The sequence below is a fragment of the Bombyx mandarina genome, chromosome 11 (genome assembly GCF_030267445.1).
Source record: "Bombyx mandarina strain Sakado chromosome 11, ASM3026744v2".
Classification (NCBI taxonomy): Eukaryota; Metazoa; Arthropoda; class Insecta; order Lepidoptera; family Bombycidae; genus Bombyx; species Bombyx mandarina.
The window spans coordinates 14,667,086-14,683,464 of record NC_143218.1 but is presented as its reverse complement, the minus strand read 5'-3'; the positions used below and the strand labels follow the sequence as shown (position 1 = coordinate 14,683,464).

Below are 16,379 nucleotides of genomic sequence, written 5' to 3'. Positions count from 1 at the left end.
ATGACTCCCACTCTCCAAGGCCTCTACAGCGGAGCGCGCGTTGACCGAGTCCAGCGAATTCCAGGGACCTTCAACGGGTCGTCCTTACCTAACTTGCCTTTCATAACTATCTAATAATTTAAATTCGTATGTAATATTTACAGATTTATAATAAACAACTTATCTGTCATTATCACATGTCATGTTAGTTTTGTACTTACGCCGTAAATAGCTACAGCATTGTATGTATAACTTATGTTCCATAATCCCGTGGGCATTTGCAAAACAAATCGATAAAAATCAACCAGATGGCGTTGTTGGTTTCATCCGCTACACGCGTTTAGCGCTACACTGGAAATTATATTTCTCATTTCAATAATATAATACGTATAGCATTGGCATTTAAACATATAATTAGATACCTAAGACCACATCTAATTAGTAATACTCTATAAAAGCAGATGGCGTTAATAATACATTAATACGATTTTTTTAATTGTATTATCTATCCTTGCACTCTCGCGTACGTCTAGAGGTGAATGAAGTTAGCCCCTCAAAAAAATTTTTTTTTCCTATTTTATACTTATTTTCTATTAATTCGTTTGTTCATCATTTGTTCATGATTGTTCACTGTTAATAATTGTTTGTTCTGCATTTATTTATTTAAAAAAAATATTTAAAAATATACCTACAAGTTAGCCCCTCTAATGCAATTTTTAATATTTTTTCATCCTTAATGACTCGTAAATATTCATTTTCGATTGTTCTTATACAAAACACGTTTGTTCTCTTTCGAAATTACTCGTTTTTTGTTTAATTTACTATTTTTATTAGTTGAATAAATGTATACAAAATATGTGTACTGCGCATGCGTCAACTATAATGCCTAAACTTTATACGCGGTTTTAATCGTGAAAAAAAAAACAAATATAAATCCTGAAGGAGCAATTAATTGGTATACAGTTTAATTAAAAAAATAAAAAAATTAATAAATGAAATAATGTGCATTGGCGTTAAGTTAGACCAAATACATTTTTTCCATCCTCTTACCTATCGTATTAAAATGTTATTTTACTAATGTTAGGAATATAATTTCGACTGTGTAAAAAAGTTATTATAATGTATACCTATATTATCTCTTGAAAGATAAATAATGAATATATTTACTTATTTGTTTATATTACCTATGTGAACTCCCTATCTTTTTTATACCTTCATAACGATAAGTAGGAGGATGGAAAAAATGTATTTGGTCTAACTTAACGCCAATGCACATTATTTCATTTATTTATTTTTTAATTTTTTTAATTAAACAGTATACCAATTAAATGCTCCTACAGGATTTATATTTGTTTTTTTTTTCACGATTAAAACCGCGTAGAAAGTTTAGGCATTATAGTTGACGCATGCGCAGTACACATATTTTGCATACATTTATTCAAATAATAAAAATAGTAAATTAAACAAAAAACGAGTAATTTCGAAAGAGAACAAACGTGTTTTATATAAGAACAATCGAAAATGAATATTTACGAGTCATTAAGGATGAAAAAATATTAAAAATTGCATTAGAGGGGCTAACTTGTAGGTATATTTTTAAATTTTTTTTTTAAATAAATAAATGCAGAACAAACAATTATTAACAGTGAACAATCATGAACAAATGATGAACAAACGAATTAATAGAAAATAAGTATAAAAAAGGGAAAATAAAATTTTTTGAGGGGCTAACTTCATTCACCTTACGTCTAGTGACAGAAAGAAAGTCCTATAAAAACCATATGTAGTAACTATTATTTATACTAATCTGTGATAAAAACACACACCACCATCCCCTGTTCAAACGTATTCAATGACCGATTTATAACTAGAAAAAAAAAACTTTTTCTAAATCTATTATTTTACTTTCTGATTGGAGTGCTATTGTAACGGTCTATCGCGAGACGTAACATAATACAGTATTCCAGATAAGTATAAAACATTGGCTTTCTTATAGCTCAATCAATTTTCGTTGCTTTTGCTTTTGGTATCGGCCTTTAAAAATTTTCATTTTCGACATCGACTTATTGACTTAAGCACGTTCACGTCGCAAACCTCCACCTGAGACTGATATAGCACATCGACCTGAACACTAACATGATTATTAAGAGGAACATGATTTCCATCCAGACTGAGCTTTTGTCGATGTCTAAATACTGCATTAGAACGTTTGGCTTAGCGAAATGACAGAAAACCTCGCTGCACTCGAGAGGCTGTCTTCCGAACCCGAACACCGTGAGGACCATGGCGACGATTCCACATCGAATAAAGGACAGCTTCATCAGTATGTTCATGATGAGCGGGATCTGGTGTGCAAAGTCGAATCCGTAGACTCCTAGCCCCAGGAATGGCGCTATCGCTGACGGACCGACTGCGCATCCGTTCTGCAAGCAAACAGTTTCATTAAGTTCTTTTTAACGAGTATCAATACGTATACTATACTTTATTCCTACTTAATATATAAATGTGAATGTAAGTTTGTTTGTTACGCTTTCACGCGAAAACTACTCGACCGATCATCATGAAACTTTGTACACATATTTTTGGAGGTATTAGAAGTAATATAGGATACTTTTTATTAAGAAAAAAAAAAAAAAGTTACGAAAAATATATTCACTTTCTACGAAAATGAAGTGGCGGTAAAATTTAGCGTTATGCCAAAGTAACTATTCCACGCGGACGGAGTCGCGGGCAAAAGCTAGTACTTTATTATATAATATTATAAAGAGAAAAGATTTGTTTGTTTGTTGTTTGTATTGAATAAGCTCCGAAACTACTGAACCGATTTGAAAAATTCTTTCACTGTTTGGAAGCTACACTATTCCAGAGTGACATAGGCTTATAACCTTTTTTGAAAAAAATTAGGGATCCTTACTGAAACTTCAATAATGTAACCCAAGGTGTTATTGATTATATTATATGATTGGTAACATGTATGGTTAATAATGAATGAATCTCATTATGAGAACCACGGAATAGATATTTATCTATTTATCTATTCCGTGATGAGAACTGTTGACTGCATCTACTGTTCGCCGTTGCCGAAGTTAATATCAATTGCCTTATTCATTGTTCATGTCTTAAGTGATTGAAACATGAGCTCCAAGTCTCACTTCTATAGAACAATAGGCAGTTCCATCCTTCAAACTGGAACGCATTGTTGCTTTGGGGTAGACCTAGTACTAGACCTAGACTTAGTATAAATTAATACAAGTATAATGTATTCAAATATACAATATAATGTATTTTGAAGTCGTCGTGGCCTAAAGGATAAGACGTCCGGTGTTCGAATCTCGCTGGCGGGTACCAATTTTTCTAATGAAATACGAACTCAAAAAATGTTCACGATTGACTTCCACGGTGAAGGAATAACATCGTGCAGTAAAAATGAAACCCGCAAAATTATAATTTGCGTAATTACCGGTGGTAGGACCTCTTGTGAGTCCGCACGGGTAGGTACCACCGCCCCGCCTATTTCTGCCGTGAAGCAGTAATGCGTTTCAGTTTGAAGGGTGGGGCAGCCGTTGTGACTATACTGAGAACTTAGAACTATATCTCAAGGTGTGTGGCGCATTTACGTTGTAGATGTCTATGGGCTCCAGTAACCACTTAACACCAGGTGGGCTGTGAGCTCGTCCACACATCCAAGCAATAAAAAATAAAATAAAAAATAAAAAAAATAACACATGGCAGCGTAACATAATTAATTATTTTTGCAATTTTAACATAAACTGCCTTTAGAATTACATATTAATTAATTGCACAGTTGCAACAGATGACTTAAGTTCAATGTCATAGAATTTAAAACACTAACCGTGACGTTGAAGACTGATCCTATAGCCAAGCCGATTCCTTCGGAGACTAAAGACACCATGTTCCCCACGACACAGAACGTTATGAACCTCATTACGTTGAATGGAATACCAGCCATGAAGTAAACTATTGTGGAGAACAGTATGTTACAAAACAGTTGTACTGGAAGCTTCGATACTGTAAGCGCGGCGTAGTATGGAGTCAAACTGTACCAGCAGTTAAAATACTCTTTTTTCACCAATTTAACTTCTTGTGGATCTGCAATAAAAGTCCAAATTAATAAAAGTAGGCTATAATGTAAAACCACGTGGGTAGACCTTACTGGTGGTAGGACTTTTTGTGAGTCTGCGCGGGTGGGTACCACCACCCTGCGTATTTCTGCCGTGAAGCAGTAATGCGTTTCGGTTTGTAGGGTGGGGCAGCCGTTGTAACTATACTTGATTCCTTAGAACTTATATCTCAAGGTTTTGTAGATGTCTATGGGCTCCAGTAACCACTTAACATCAGGTGGGCTGTGAGTTCGTCCTCCCAACTAAGCAAGAAAAAAAATATAGATACCAGCATTCTGCCTATTTCTGGAAACGAAGCAGTCATGCATCTCAGTTCGAAGAGTGGGACAGTTACACAAAATAATTGAGACTTTGATCTCATGTCAAGGTGCATTTATGTCTATAGACTTCGGTTATATTCACCTATCTACGTAATAAAAATAACAAAATCATAAAAGTGAATAGAACAAATCTAGGGTTGAAAGGCTAATTATTTGGCTTAAGCGACATTTTTGCAACTTTACAGGAGAGCCATATAAACATAAAAATTTGGAAAGAAATATCATTACCAAAAATCTTATTCATCAATTTGAATGGAGTGAACTTAATTAATATTCAATTGAAAACATTGTTGATATATCAAACTGTTGATACTAAATAAACGCGTCTTTGATTACAAAGATAAATGTCGCATACTAGGCGAAATGTCCCTTAAACCAAACAGTCTTTCACTCGTCGAAATTATATTGTCAAAGTGTAATAAAATATCTTGGTAAACCTTAAATTTTTTTGAAATAGAAATAATAAACAATAATTTTGTGTTTTATGTATTGTCTTTGAAAGTAGACGAGCCGACAGACGAAGGCAGATGACGTCGATCATATCTACTGTTACTGAAAACAGCTGGTCACATAATATAGATAATTATTTTATTTCTCCCTATGACTGGAGGATTTATTTATTTATTTAATTATAACTTTATATATTAGGTACACAGTATAAAGGCGGACTTAATGCCATAGTCATTCTCTGACAGTCTTCCTTATCTTACCTAATCTTATATGTTAAAATCATGTGCACCATTTTCGAGTAGGTATAGCTATAATGTGTCTCTATCTTAACAGTGCGAATAGCTAAATTTCTTAACAATAAATAGTAAAAAAGTTTCGCTTCTTTTTGTTTCCAGAACCGACGCTTGCTTGGTTCGTCGTTAATGATTTTTTGAAGACGACTAAGTAATTACAAATGTATAAGTTGCAAATCTGCTATGACCTTCAGTAAAGGATCTTCGAATTCGTTTAGTTATCACATTAATCATTTTATTATTTGGTTTCGTAATAAAAAAACATAATAAAGCGGGATTTCAATCAAAAGTCACGTGTAATTAAATATATTGAATAAAATATTTAGAATTGTGTTCAATCATCGCTTATAATTTGACCTTACTTTGGATCTGAGTTTAATCATTAATCATTATTTACAATTTCATAACATGCAATCGTTTATTATATAAAATAAAATTACGTAACTACATATTGTAGGTCGACCTAGGATAGAACGGATATTGCATTTATATATTATTACTAGCTGACCCGGCAAACGTTGTTTTGCCATATATGTATAAGATTTCTAGGAAATTTTTAGTGTAGAAAAAAAAAAAAACTAACTTATTGTAAGTGTGTAAGGATGTGATAAATGAGTGAAAGAGGCATGTAGCGCTCTGAACGACGAGGGAATATAAAAATAACAAAACCTCATTCAACCACATAGTGCCTAATTATAACAAAAAAAATATTGTAAAAAAATAAATTACAAAAAAAAAAATACGTTAGGGGCGGACAACCCTTATCACTTAAGGGTATGAAAAATAGATAGTAACCGATTCTCAGAACTACTTAACATGCATATAAATTTTCAGAAAAATCGGTCATACCGTTTCAGAGGAGTATGGTAATTAATATTGTGACACGAGAATTTTATAATAATACTAGCTGACCCGGCAAACATTGTTTTGCCATATATACGATTTCTAGGGAATTTCTAGTGTAGAAAAAATAACTAACTTATTGTAAGTGTGTAAGGATGTGGTAAATGAGTGAAAGAGGTATGTAGTGCTGTGAACCATGAGGGAATATATAATAAAATAACAAAACCTCATTCAACCACATAATACCTCATTATAACAAAAAAAAGTCCCAATAAAAAAAATATGTTAGGGGTGGACAACCCTAATCACTTAGGGGTATGAAAAATAGATAGTAGCCGATTCTCAGGCTTACTGAATATGCATAAAAAATTTCATGAGAATCGGTCAAGCGGTTTCGGAGGAGTATGGGAACGAACATTGTGACACGAGAATTTTATATATTAGATATAATATTTAATTTTTTATTGAATAGATGTGTGGACGAGACCACCTTGAGGTATGAGTTCTAAGGTCTCAGTCTCAGTTACAAGCGATATGATTATCTCGAAGGCATACACCAGTTTTTTAAGGAAATTTATGTATCACACCGTCTGCAATAAGGCAAATCGTGTACGGGTAGAACAAGATGAGATCTGCAAGTGGAGAAAACTGTCAGACAAAAATTTTAATGTATCCGATCATGGCTTATGCGCTTGAGGAGTTCGTTCTCGCAGCTCACATACACAGAGACTTCCTCCAAATTCTTCAATCTCACTTCCTTAAATAGCTGTCGAAGCACAATGATACGTGACAAATGTAGATATTCACGACGATTTAGATCTCGTACCCATCGGTATATACTCTCTCTCTCTCTCGATATCTCTCTTCTTGTGGCTGCCACTTACTACAATCTGACTCACGGAGCAGCCAGATCCCGATGGATACAGCTGATTAACTCAGCAACGCAGCAACCACAGCACAGATCACCGTGCTCGTCGAAGAGTTAGAAGTGACATTTAAATTCACTAAGTTTCTTGTCAGATCTTTTTAGCGAGTCGCTGCTCCAATGCGGTAGATATAGGTACTCGCAAAGTAGCTTCCAGCTGCCTCTGAGCGGTTAGGCTTAATTCGTGGCTCGCCCGGGCAGTTCGTAGCAAACTTCTCCTTCTGGCTTACCAATCTAGTATGCTCATCTGTTCTAGTGAACCGGAAAGGCAATCGGGTCACCCGCAAACATGAAAATTTAATCACGAACGACTTCCATATTAGTACATACACTATACAACCGTGACAACAATGTCATTTCACAGAATGGGTTCCGATGATCCCGTACCACCGGCTGGGCCGTGAGCTCATGTACCCATCCACGTAATAAAAATAAAGGTATAATAACATCGGATATTAAAACGAAACACGTTATTACGGATCCTCCCGATCCATTAACGGTGCTTTTAGGTACCTCAAGCACCGGTCACCGTCCTCGCCGAACCCGTCGCTTGCTACGAAAGGCTCGGCAAATAACATAGACACAGTGCACTGAGTTTCTCGCCGGACCTTCTCAGTGGGTCACGTTTCCGATCCGGTGGTAGATTCTGCAAAGCACTGCTCTTGCTAGGGCCAGTGTTGTGATTTCTGGACTTCGGTAACCAGGATACCAGCTGAGACTTGAGCTCGTTCGTCTACCCATATAATACATTGAGAAAAAATTTGTAGATCCAGTAACCACTTAACACTAGGTGGGCTGTGAGCTCGTCCACCCATTTAAACAATAAAAAGGAAAAAATACACGCCAATTTGACGTTTTTATACATCGAATAAAAATAAAGTTGCAATTAATACTTGGTTGAGTGTTTTTAGCTGTAGCGTAACTCAATCAGAGATAAAGATGTATGTATATGGATGGATGAGGGTAACGAAGCTCTTGTATAATTGGTATAATTTCCACCTTGTTAACGTCACGTAGTGTATGTCATCACCGACTTCCGTACTCACAAATAGACACTACTACCAGTTTTTACCCAAATACAAAAAAAACATGGATAATATTTTTAGTACACGATGTTATTTTTTCATCATGGACATCCTACTCCTGAAGAGAATGGGTAAAAATCTTCTAAGTAATATTAAAGTTACAGGCTTTTTCGAAACTGACATCTTTATAAGCTTCTGTGTTTTAAATATAAACTTGATCTCCGAGAACTAGTGTTTTTGTTTTCTTGACGCAACATTGTTATTAATGTACCTACCTACATAACTCAATTTTTATATTTCAAATTACTACTTCATCTTAATAAAAAAAACAGTTATCATGGTATGCAATCATATCGTAAATACCGTTTTTATTACAAATTGAATTTAACAAAAAGCAATAGGTAATGAACAAAATGCTAATGATTACAGAATGGACAAAAAATTCAAAAATTAGGTACCCACAAATAGCTTGCAGTTTCTTTTTTGCATAATTAAAATGTATTTTTTTAATTCCACACAATACAGCCATAAAACGTATTTTGTTCTACAAAAACAAAAAACGTGCCTTTTTTTGCCTACCTATTGCCAGTAATTTCGTGGGATTATGCTAGCGTCACCGGACCCGAAAGTGAGCTGCGGGCGCGGAAGGCCCATTCTCGGCGGTCCGTGCTCGAGTCGTGGTCGAGGCGATTGGCCAACCCCACGTGGGGGCTACGGACCGTCGAGGCGGTTTACCCGGTCTTTGATGACTGGGTGAATCGTGGCGAAGGACGTCTCACCTTTCGTCTGGTGCAGGTGCTGACCGGGCACGGATGCTTCGGGAAGTACCTGCGCCGGATAGGGGCTGAGCCGACGACGAGGTGTCACCATTGTGGACACGACCTGGACACGGCGGAGCATACGCTCGCTGTCTGCCCCGCTTGGGAGGTGCAGCGCCGTGTCCTGGTCGCAAAGATAGGACCTGACTTGTCGCTGCCTGGCGTCGTGGCGTCGATGCTTGGCAGCGATGAGTCATGGAAGGCTATGCTCGACTTCTGCGAGTGCACCATCTCGCAGAAGGAGGCGGCGGGGCGGGTGAGGGAAAGCTCTCCTCACTACGCAGAAACCCGCCGCCGCCGAGCAGGGGGTCGGGACCGGGGTCGTATCCGTGACCTGGCCCCCTAAGAGCTAGGGGTCGCACCCGTTTTGTACGGGGAGAGACTCAGACGTGGGGTGGCGTGCTTTGCACGCTCACCCGCAATAGGAAGCCGGGTGATGGTAGACCGCGTTCCCCCGACCGCTCTGGGGGAAGGTGTAACGCGGCGCCATCAAAGCGGGCTCTCGGCCCGCTGAACGAGGGAACCGGTGGTCGTGTCGCTGGCGGCCACCGGTCCGGCGTCCGTGGGACGGTGGGATGGATGTAATGTGCTCTGCGTCAACCCTGTCCCGCCGTTTCAATAGCCCCGACTGGGCTCCGGCCCGGTCTGAGGTAGGGCGCCGGTTGTGAGCGGCAGGAGTTTTTAGTGAGGTTCAACTCCCACATACCCCACCTGCCGCGCGGGTGGGGATCCGGCGATTTTCTCCTGTGGAAAAAAAAAAAAAAAAAAGCGTCACCGGACGTGTAGACGAGCTCACGAGGCTCAGCTTTGGAGATTTTGCTAACATCTGCTCTAGCAAGGGCAGTGTTTCGCTGAATCTACCACTGGATCGGAATCGCGAGCCACTGAGAGGATCCGGCGAGAAACTCAATAGGTTTTTTCTGAGGTCTAGGTTGCACGTCGAACTCTGCCTGGGTCGAATATGTAGTTAGAGGCGGCCACGATAAGAGAGTTATCGTGATGCGTCGCTTTTGTGAACAAGCATTCTGACGCTGTCTAGTGTCTTCAGATACTATATAGGTTCTAAATGGGGGTCGGAATCGCGAGCCACTGAGAAGATCCAAGAAATTCAGTGGGGTCAAATAATTTTAGGTCTTCAGTCTTCAAGATCATTACAGTTACTTACTTATTAGTTAATTTTATAAGCCAAGAAACGAAATATGAATTATGCGCATGTTCGTAATAAAATTTGAATTCAAGAACTTTTCAGGAACAGGATTTTTGTCGCTTCAATAAAATTGCGTTAAAATAGAAATTATTTCATTAAATCAGTATGTATATAGGAATTGCGGCAAAAGTACTTGCATTCATCTCATCCGTATCTGTGTGCTTAGCGGGAGTTATTTAACGTGCTCTATAGCGTGAAGTTAGCCCTTTGTATGGAGTTGGAATGTTTGCCTACCTTTGCCGCTAGGGGCGCTGTTCCAGCTGCTTATAAATTTGGGTTAACTTTTACTCTATCGAGAACGTTAATTACTTCACACTAAGCACACTGATGATTATTAACTTTTAATACTTACAAACTAAAACTGGTACCATGATTTGCGTGTACGCGAAGAATATCACAATTCCCACACACAGCTTCAAGTGGTTAAACATCTGTGTTCCGTCGTTGGCCATATTATAGAAGCATGCTCCTATCAGAAGCCCGCACATCAAGTGATGTAATAGTTGGATCCAAAGCCCTGGAAACGTAATATAATTTTATGTACTTTTTATAGGCTCTGCTAACTGACTGAATATCAGGTGGGTCGTGAGCTTTTTTGTCTATCGATAGTAAACCACTAAAACCACGAAATTCGATGAATTCGTATAAATCATTCATTTTATAGCTCGAATTCTTCACACGATTTAATAACAAAGCAATAAAAGCGTGATTTAAATTATACGTACTTAAGTCCTAATTAAGTCAGTAAAATTTTTGCCAAAACATTCGCTAATAAAATTGAATGTCAGTTTTGAGTTTTTTTCCCAAAACTATGCGAATAAAACTGCTCGTATTTAATATATAGAACATGAAATTTTGAATACTCGTATGCGAAGATAAATTTTAAAGACACCAAATCGACAAAATTTAATACTGGTAGGGTGTGTTGTAACCACGCACGGTTATTTATTTCTGTTGCAAACAGCTGTTATGGTTATAAATGCCGTTATGGTTATAAACATAATATAAACTATTGTATTTGCTAAAACCGTTTAAAAACAATAGGTAGCAAGTTACATACAATATCAAATACATAAATATTAATTGAAAGGAATACAATTTTTAACTGTATAATTCGAAATTTTGAATGTACATACTTACATTTTGAATAGACACAATGAAATTTTGGCGGTCGTGTAAATATTAATTAATAATGAAAATACGCTCAGGTGTTCAACGAGGAAAAGAAATCGATGTATTAAATACTTTATAAGCAATAAATTTATTTTTATTTAAATAAGTGTGTATATGTATTTTTATTTAAATTATAAACACTTTAACAAAAGTTGTTTTTAATTCAATTTGATTATTCCCGTATAAAATTTAAAATTTATGGCGAAACATCTACAGACATTTTCTTTGGACGTATTTTTTCATACCTTGTTAGTAATAATTTTTTTACTATTTCCGTGTTTCGGCAGATATCTTCATTGTTCTAAGGTTCATGAGTTTCTAATTGCTTTATTTGAGTATGTCAGAGTTTTGCAAATGCGTTGTAAAGCAATTTATTAAAAGACAAGAGGTTAACATTTACACTTAAGACAAACAACAGCTTCAACAATGTTCAGTAATTACACATATTATTAAATGTAATTCAAGTGTACACAGGTTTCTTGTCTAAACTTCAAAGTAATCAGTTTTCTTTTAAGTGTATGAGCGACAGTTTTTTAGTTATGATACATACAAGGTATTATTTCTCGAAAAGGTAATGTGTAATACCTATGTATTACTAACCTTCCAGTCCCGCATGGCCACTGTTAGTTGGCCAAGGGAGCCTATTGACATGACACCTATCATGCCCAAAATGACTCATTGTTTTATTTTTTTATCAATATAAACATTATATAGTTATTATTAAAACAAAGCAAGAATATAATTTTCTCTCACCTTGCCTATTTCTTGAGATCTGCAGCAACATCCTCTTGAGAAGTATACTAAACTGATCAAAATATGAAGTGGAATACGATATATCATAATCGGAAGGCTTTTGAATCTTCATCCATGCAGAGGAGTTATTGATTCCGGACAGCTGACTACTCAGTGAAGACATAGAAGCTGTATTACTGTATGATTGTACTTTGTAAACACACTTTTCATTTGTCAGCATAATTTCTGTTTCTGGGGCGTTGTCTTCGGCTTGATAGCACACCTTTAGTTGCATCTGTGGCAACGGTTCCGTACAGTTCTGGTCAATTTTGGAGGTTTTGTATATTTTTCCGTTAAATATTTCTTGCGACAATAGTTTAACAGTAGCCGGGTTCTCTGTTAATTCGATGACTGTAAGTAATTTATGTATAGTTAGATAAGAATAATATTTATTAAATGGTATTTTTTGAACGATCGCTCAGTAACTGGGAGAGCATATAGTTATCGGACGTGCAACCTAGACCATAGAAAGGAGCTATTGAGTTTCTCGCCGAATCTTCTCAGTAGGTCGCGATTCCGATCCGGTGGTTGATTCAGCGAAACACTGCTCTTGCTAGGATTAGTATTAGCAAATTCCCTCAGGTTGAGTCCGCGAGTTCACCTACCCAGTCGTGCGTTGTGAGAATTGCTCCGTAGGTTACCAACGATTCGATTGAGATAAAAAAAGCGTGATTTTATAACTGAATTTTTATACTTACTGAAATCGGCAGGGTTGTGATGTCTGGGACAGGGCATACCGACACTTTCAAGATAGGGCACCATAGCTGGCGTATCGCCTTGGTATATACAGTATCCATCCGCTATTATATAGAGCTGAAGTAAACATTTGTTTTTAGACTTTTTGTTTAACACACTCTTGTTTCTTGACTCAAAGATACGTTATATAAAATTAAACTTAATCATAGCAATTGGACTTCTAGGGCCAACTGTAAGCTTAGTGTCTCGTTTTCCTCCATTTATATAAGGATTGACTATTTCTATAGGACCTATCTACTACTAGAGTACTTATAATTTCAATTGGCTTAGGGCACAAGTGGTTCTTTTCAGGAGAACCAAAAAAACAGTTTTTTTTGTGATATTGCTGTATCTTATACATTTAAAATCGAATGTTGGTAGCATTCATTTACTTATATAGATAATTCTTTGTGTTCCTTCTAAAAGTATTGTTTCAATTGACGTAGATCGGATCATACAATATGAAAGACCAAAACAGTACAAAACAAAAGTCTCTTCGTAAAACCAAAGATTCCATACTACACGTGTGTTGTTAAATGATTATTGATAATCCCAAAAGAGCTTACTTGTGTATATTATTAGATTAAGTGTTGGTATTTGGGTGAAAATCGAATCGCATGAATACTAAGTACTTGGTTGAAATGTTTATTTCTCCATTAGTAGTGGTCCCGCAGTAGTCGAAACTCGACTAAAATTATTGAAATTATAATTTTGAACATTATTATGGCTCTATTGTCAAAGACTATTATACTAATCACAGATTTCACCAAGACTACACTATAGAAAAATATTAATAAAGACAAACAATATTTAATCTATTCTCAATTTGACCACAGACGTCAAGAACAAATGTTTGACAATAAATAAATAGTATCCATGCGTGTTGCGTCAAATACACGGTAGTGTGTGTAATGTTTTTTTTATTCATTTAACGTATTTGTTAGGTATAGTTTAAAAAAATATTAACATTGTGCACTCCTTCTCTATATTCTCTATAAGTGTGGGAAATTTCATACTACTCCGTACGCGCAATTTTCGTAAAAAGGGATACAAAGTTTTTCCTTTACGTATTAATATATAGATAATACGAGTACGTATGTACAAGTGATCTAACTGGGAACAACTAACTTTACATTAATTTAGAACATTTAAGCCCAATTATTAAGTTTCTGATTCATAAACAGTAATACATAATTCTAAATTTTCGTTCAGCCAAATGAAAATAAATATGATAAATTATTCTATTAATTTCATTACTGAGAATTATTAGCTTTACATACAATTAATGAATGTAATAACTAGCTTTATGATTATAAAAATTATGTAAATATATTTTGTTTTCCATTTTTCTTTAAAGCTTATACCGAACATACAGCTTAATGTTTAAAATGACGAATTTAGGCTATATCATATATAAGATCTAAAATTTTTTTGTATTGCCTATTTTTATTGTTTAGGTGGGAGGACGAGTTCACAGCCCAACTGGTGTTATGTGGTCACTGGAGCCCATAGACATAAATGCCGTAATGCAAAAAAATGACGTGAATGCGCCACCCACCTTGAGATATAGTTCTAAGGTCTCTTACGCTGTTATATTTATAGATTCTACAAAAAAAACTCTGTCTGGGGGCTTAATTTACCTTCTAGTACAGTTTTTGTGTTAGCAAAAATTAAAACCTTAAGATTCTAGAATTACCTTAAATTTTTATCGTGGTTTGTTTTTATAATGTCGTCCTTAAACAATTACTTTCATTTTACAATCTTCGGTGTTTCGAAAATGTACCATGTTATTTTCGTTGTTACGACTCATTCGTCTAAAGTACTACCATTGTAATTTAGTCACTAGTAAATTTAGATAAAAGCAAGCTAAAATTTAATATTTGCATTGTTGTTTTCCTGTTAACTTGTTGAGCAGGCGTCAATGATATTTTATATGTAAAAAGAAGGCAGGCGCATAATTTCGTTGATTCTTCGTGTTACAAATATCATCTATTGTTTTAAGATCTAAAATCGTTGTGCCACCATTTGTTACAACTAATTTGTATTCCTATTTTGATTTGCAAACAAAGTTGTGAGTAATCATTAAAATTACTGTGCGCAATAATACAAAGTTCAAAGCTATTCACATTAATACAGTGGAATAAATAACGGCAACAACAAATAATTGTTCTATTTTATTACGATCATTGTTGAACTCCGTTGTGATCATAGGTTATAACGGTACACGAGAGTTGTGAGTGACAAGTTATTTTTCTTTTATTTTCACGATGCGTACAAAGAGGTATCATTTGATTTACATATAACCTACATGATACTAATTTTAAGTAACTACTAGCAGAACTATAAATAAAAGTATTTTAAATGCATTCCTTTTCTTTAGTTACTATAATACTATATTTATTTATAATACTTTTCTTATATGATCATCGTTAGGTTTTTTATCTAATAAAGAGATTGTTGCTTGGAAGGAAGATTCGAAAACAAAATACGATGCGTATGATATTCTGTAACTTTGAACTAATCACTTTTTTCCCTCCTTGAATAGTCGGTTCGTTCGTTTGTCGTCTACTTCATGTACATATATGTGAACGGTCGGTTCGTTCTTTTTTGTCTATTTCATGTATTTTAGAAGCGCATTGATAAGAATCACTACTGCTAGTCACGTTCGTCTTCTTCCATTTGTTTTCTTTTGTTAATTTTCGAATCACCTGTGTAGTCTCTGTCTTAGTCTACTATGTCTAGTCGTTGTAGGTCGTATGTCTTTTCAAAGAGGTTGCACGCCATGACACTCCTCTTGGCTGGTAGCCTAAGCGACTATTCCAGCTACGTTATGTTTGGTCTCATGGTGCTCAACCTAAAAAAGTGTGCTAACACTTGCCGTAGCAAAAGCGGTGCTTCGCAGAATCTACTATCGTCCATCGGATCGGAATCGCGACCCACTGAGAAGATCCGGTGAGAAACTCAGTGGGTTGGGTCTATAGGTTAGTTCACACGGTGAACTCTTCGTTCGTAATCGACGAATTCGAAGAGGACAGCGACCGGAGCTTGAAGAGCTTACAAACATCGAAAGTGGATCCAGTGGATCCGATAAGAGATGTTTTGAGTAAGGGCGGCATTACGTTGCTCCATCGCCAGTGTCGGATATGTAATTAGCGGCGGCCGCGATAAGAAGGTTATCGATAAGAGGAGGGTCAAAGTAGTTTAGTCAGTCACTTTCGCTATTGACACAGAGTGTAAATTGATTGTTACTGAAGCCAAAAAGGGAAAAATGCTTAGGTCTTCATATTTTTTTTTTAATATTAGTCTAAAACGACACTTATGGCAAGCTCAGCATAAAAGGAAAAGCCGGATTGAAAGATACGCAATGTATAGCAAAGAGACGCTCCATCACGTGGACTGCATTAGATAACGCAGTTAATTTTAATATTTGTTTTAATTACATGCAGTGCAAAAAGTATTCCTAAAATATTATTGCTCGATTGCATTACCTACATTCAATATATTATAAACAACAATCATCATATCAAACATATAACATAATCAAATATATAGTGTAACTGCTTCTATAATATATTTTTATAGTATATAGCATATTATTTCTATAGTATTAGATAATAGTGTTTACTTTTTGAAAAATATTCTAACAATCCCAGTGACGCAATAAAAATGACAAATTT

At 35.9% G+C, this 16,379-nt stretch overlaps 1 protein-coding gene across 1 annotated transcript in view; it reads right to left on the bottom strand.

Annotated features, from left to right (window-relative positions):
- Nucleotides 1-1,861: 1,861 nt before the first annotated feature.
- LOC149502062 (ATP-binding cassette sub-family G member 1) overlaps nucleotides 1,862-16,379 on the bottom strand; it is a 79,096-nt gene continuing 64,578 nt past the window's right edge. Inside the window, exons 6-10 of the mRNA XM_089731047.1 lie at nucleotides 12,666-12,780; nucleotides 11,929-12,318; nucleotides 10,355-10,519; nucleotides 3,833-4,089; nucleotides 1,862-2,402 (exon numbers count right to left, since the gene is read on the bottom strand). Coding sequence (XP_089587173.1) covers nucleotides 2,061-2,402; nucleotides 3,833-4,089; nucleotides 10,355-10,519; nucleotides 11,929-12,318; nucleotides 12,666-12,780 — 1,269 coding nt within the window. The 3' untranslated portion in view covers nucleotides 1,862-2,060. The remainder of the gene's footprint in view (nucleotides 2,403-3,832; nucleotides 4,090-10,354; nucleotides 10,520-11,928; nucleotides 12,319-12,665; nucleotides 12,781-16,379) is intronic.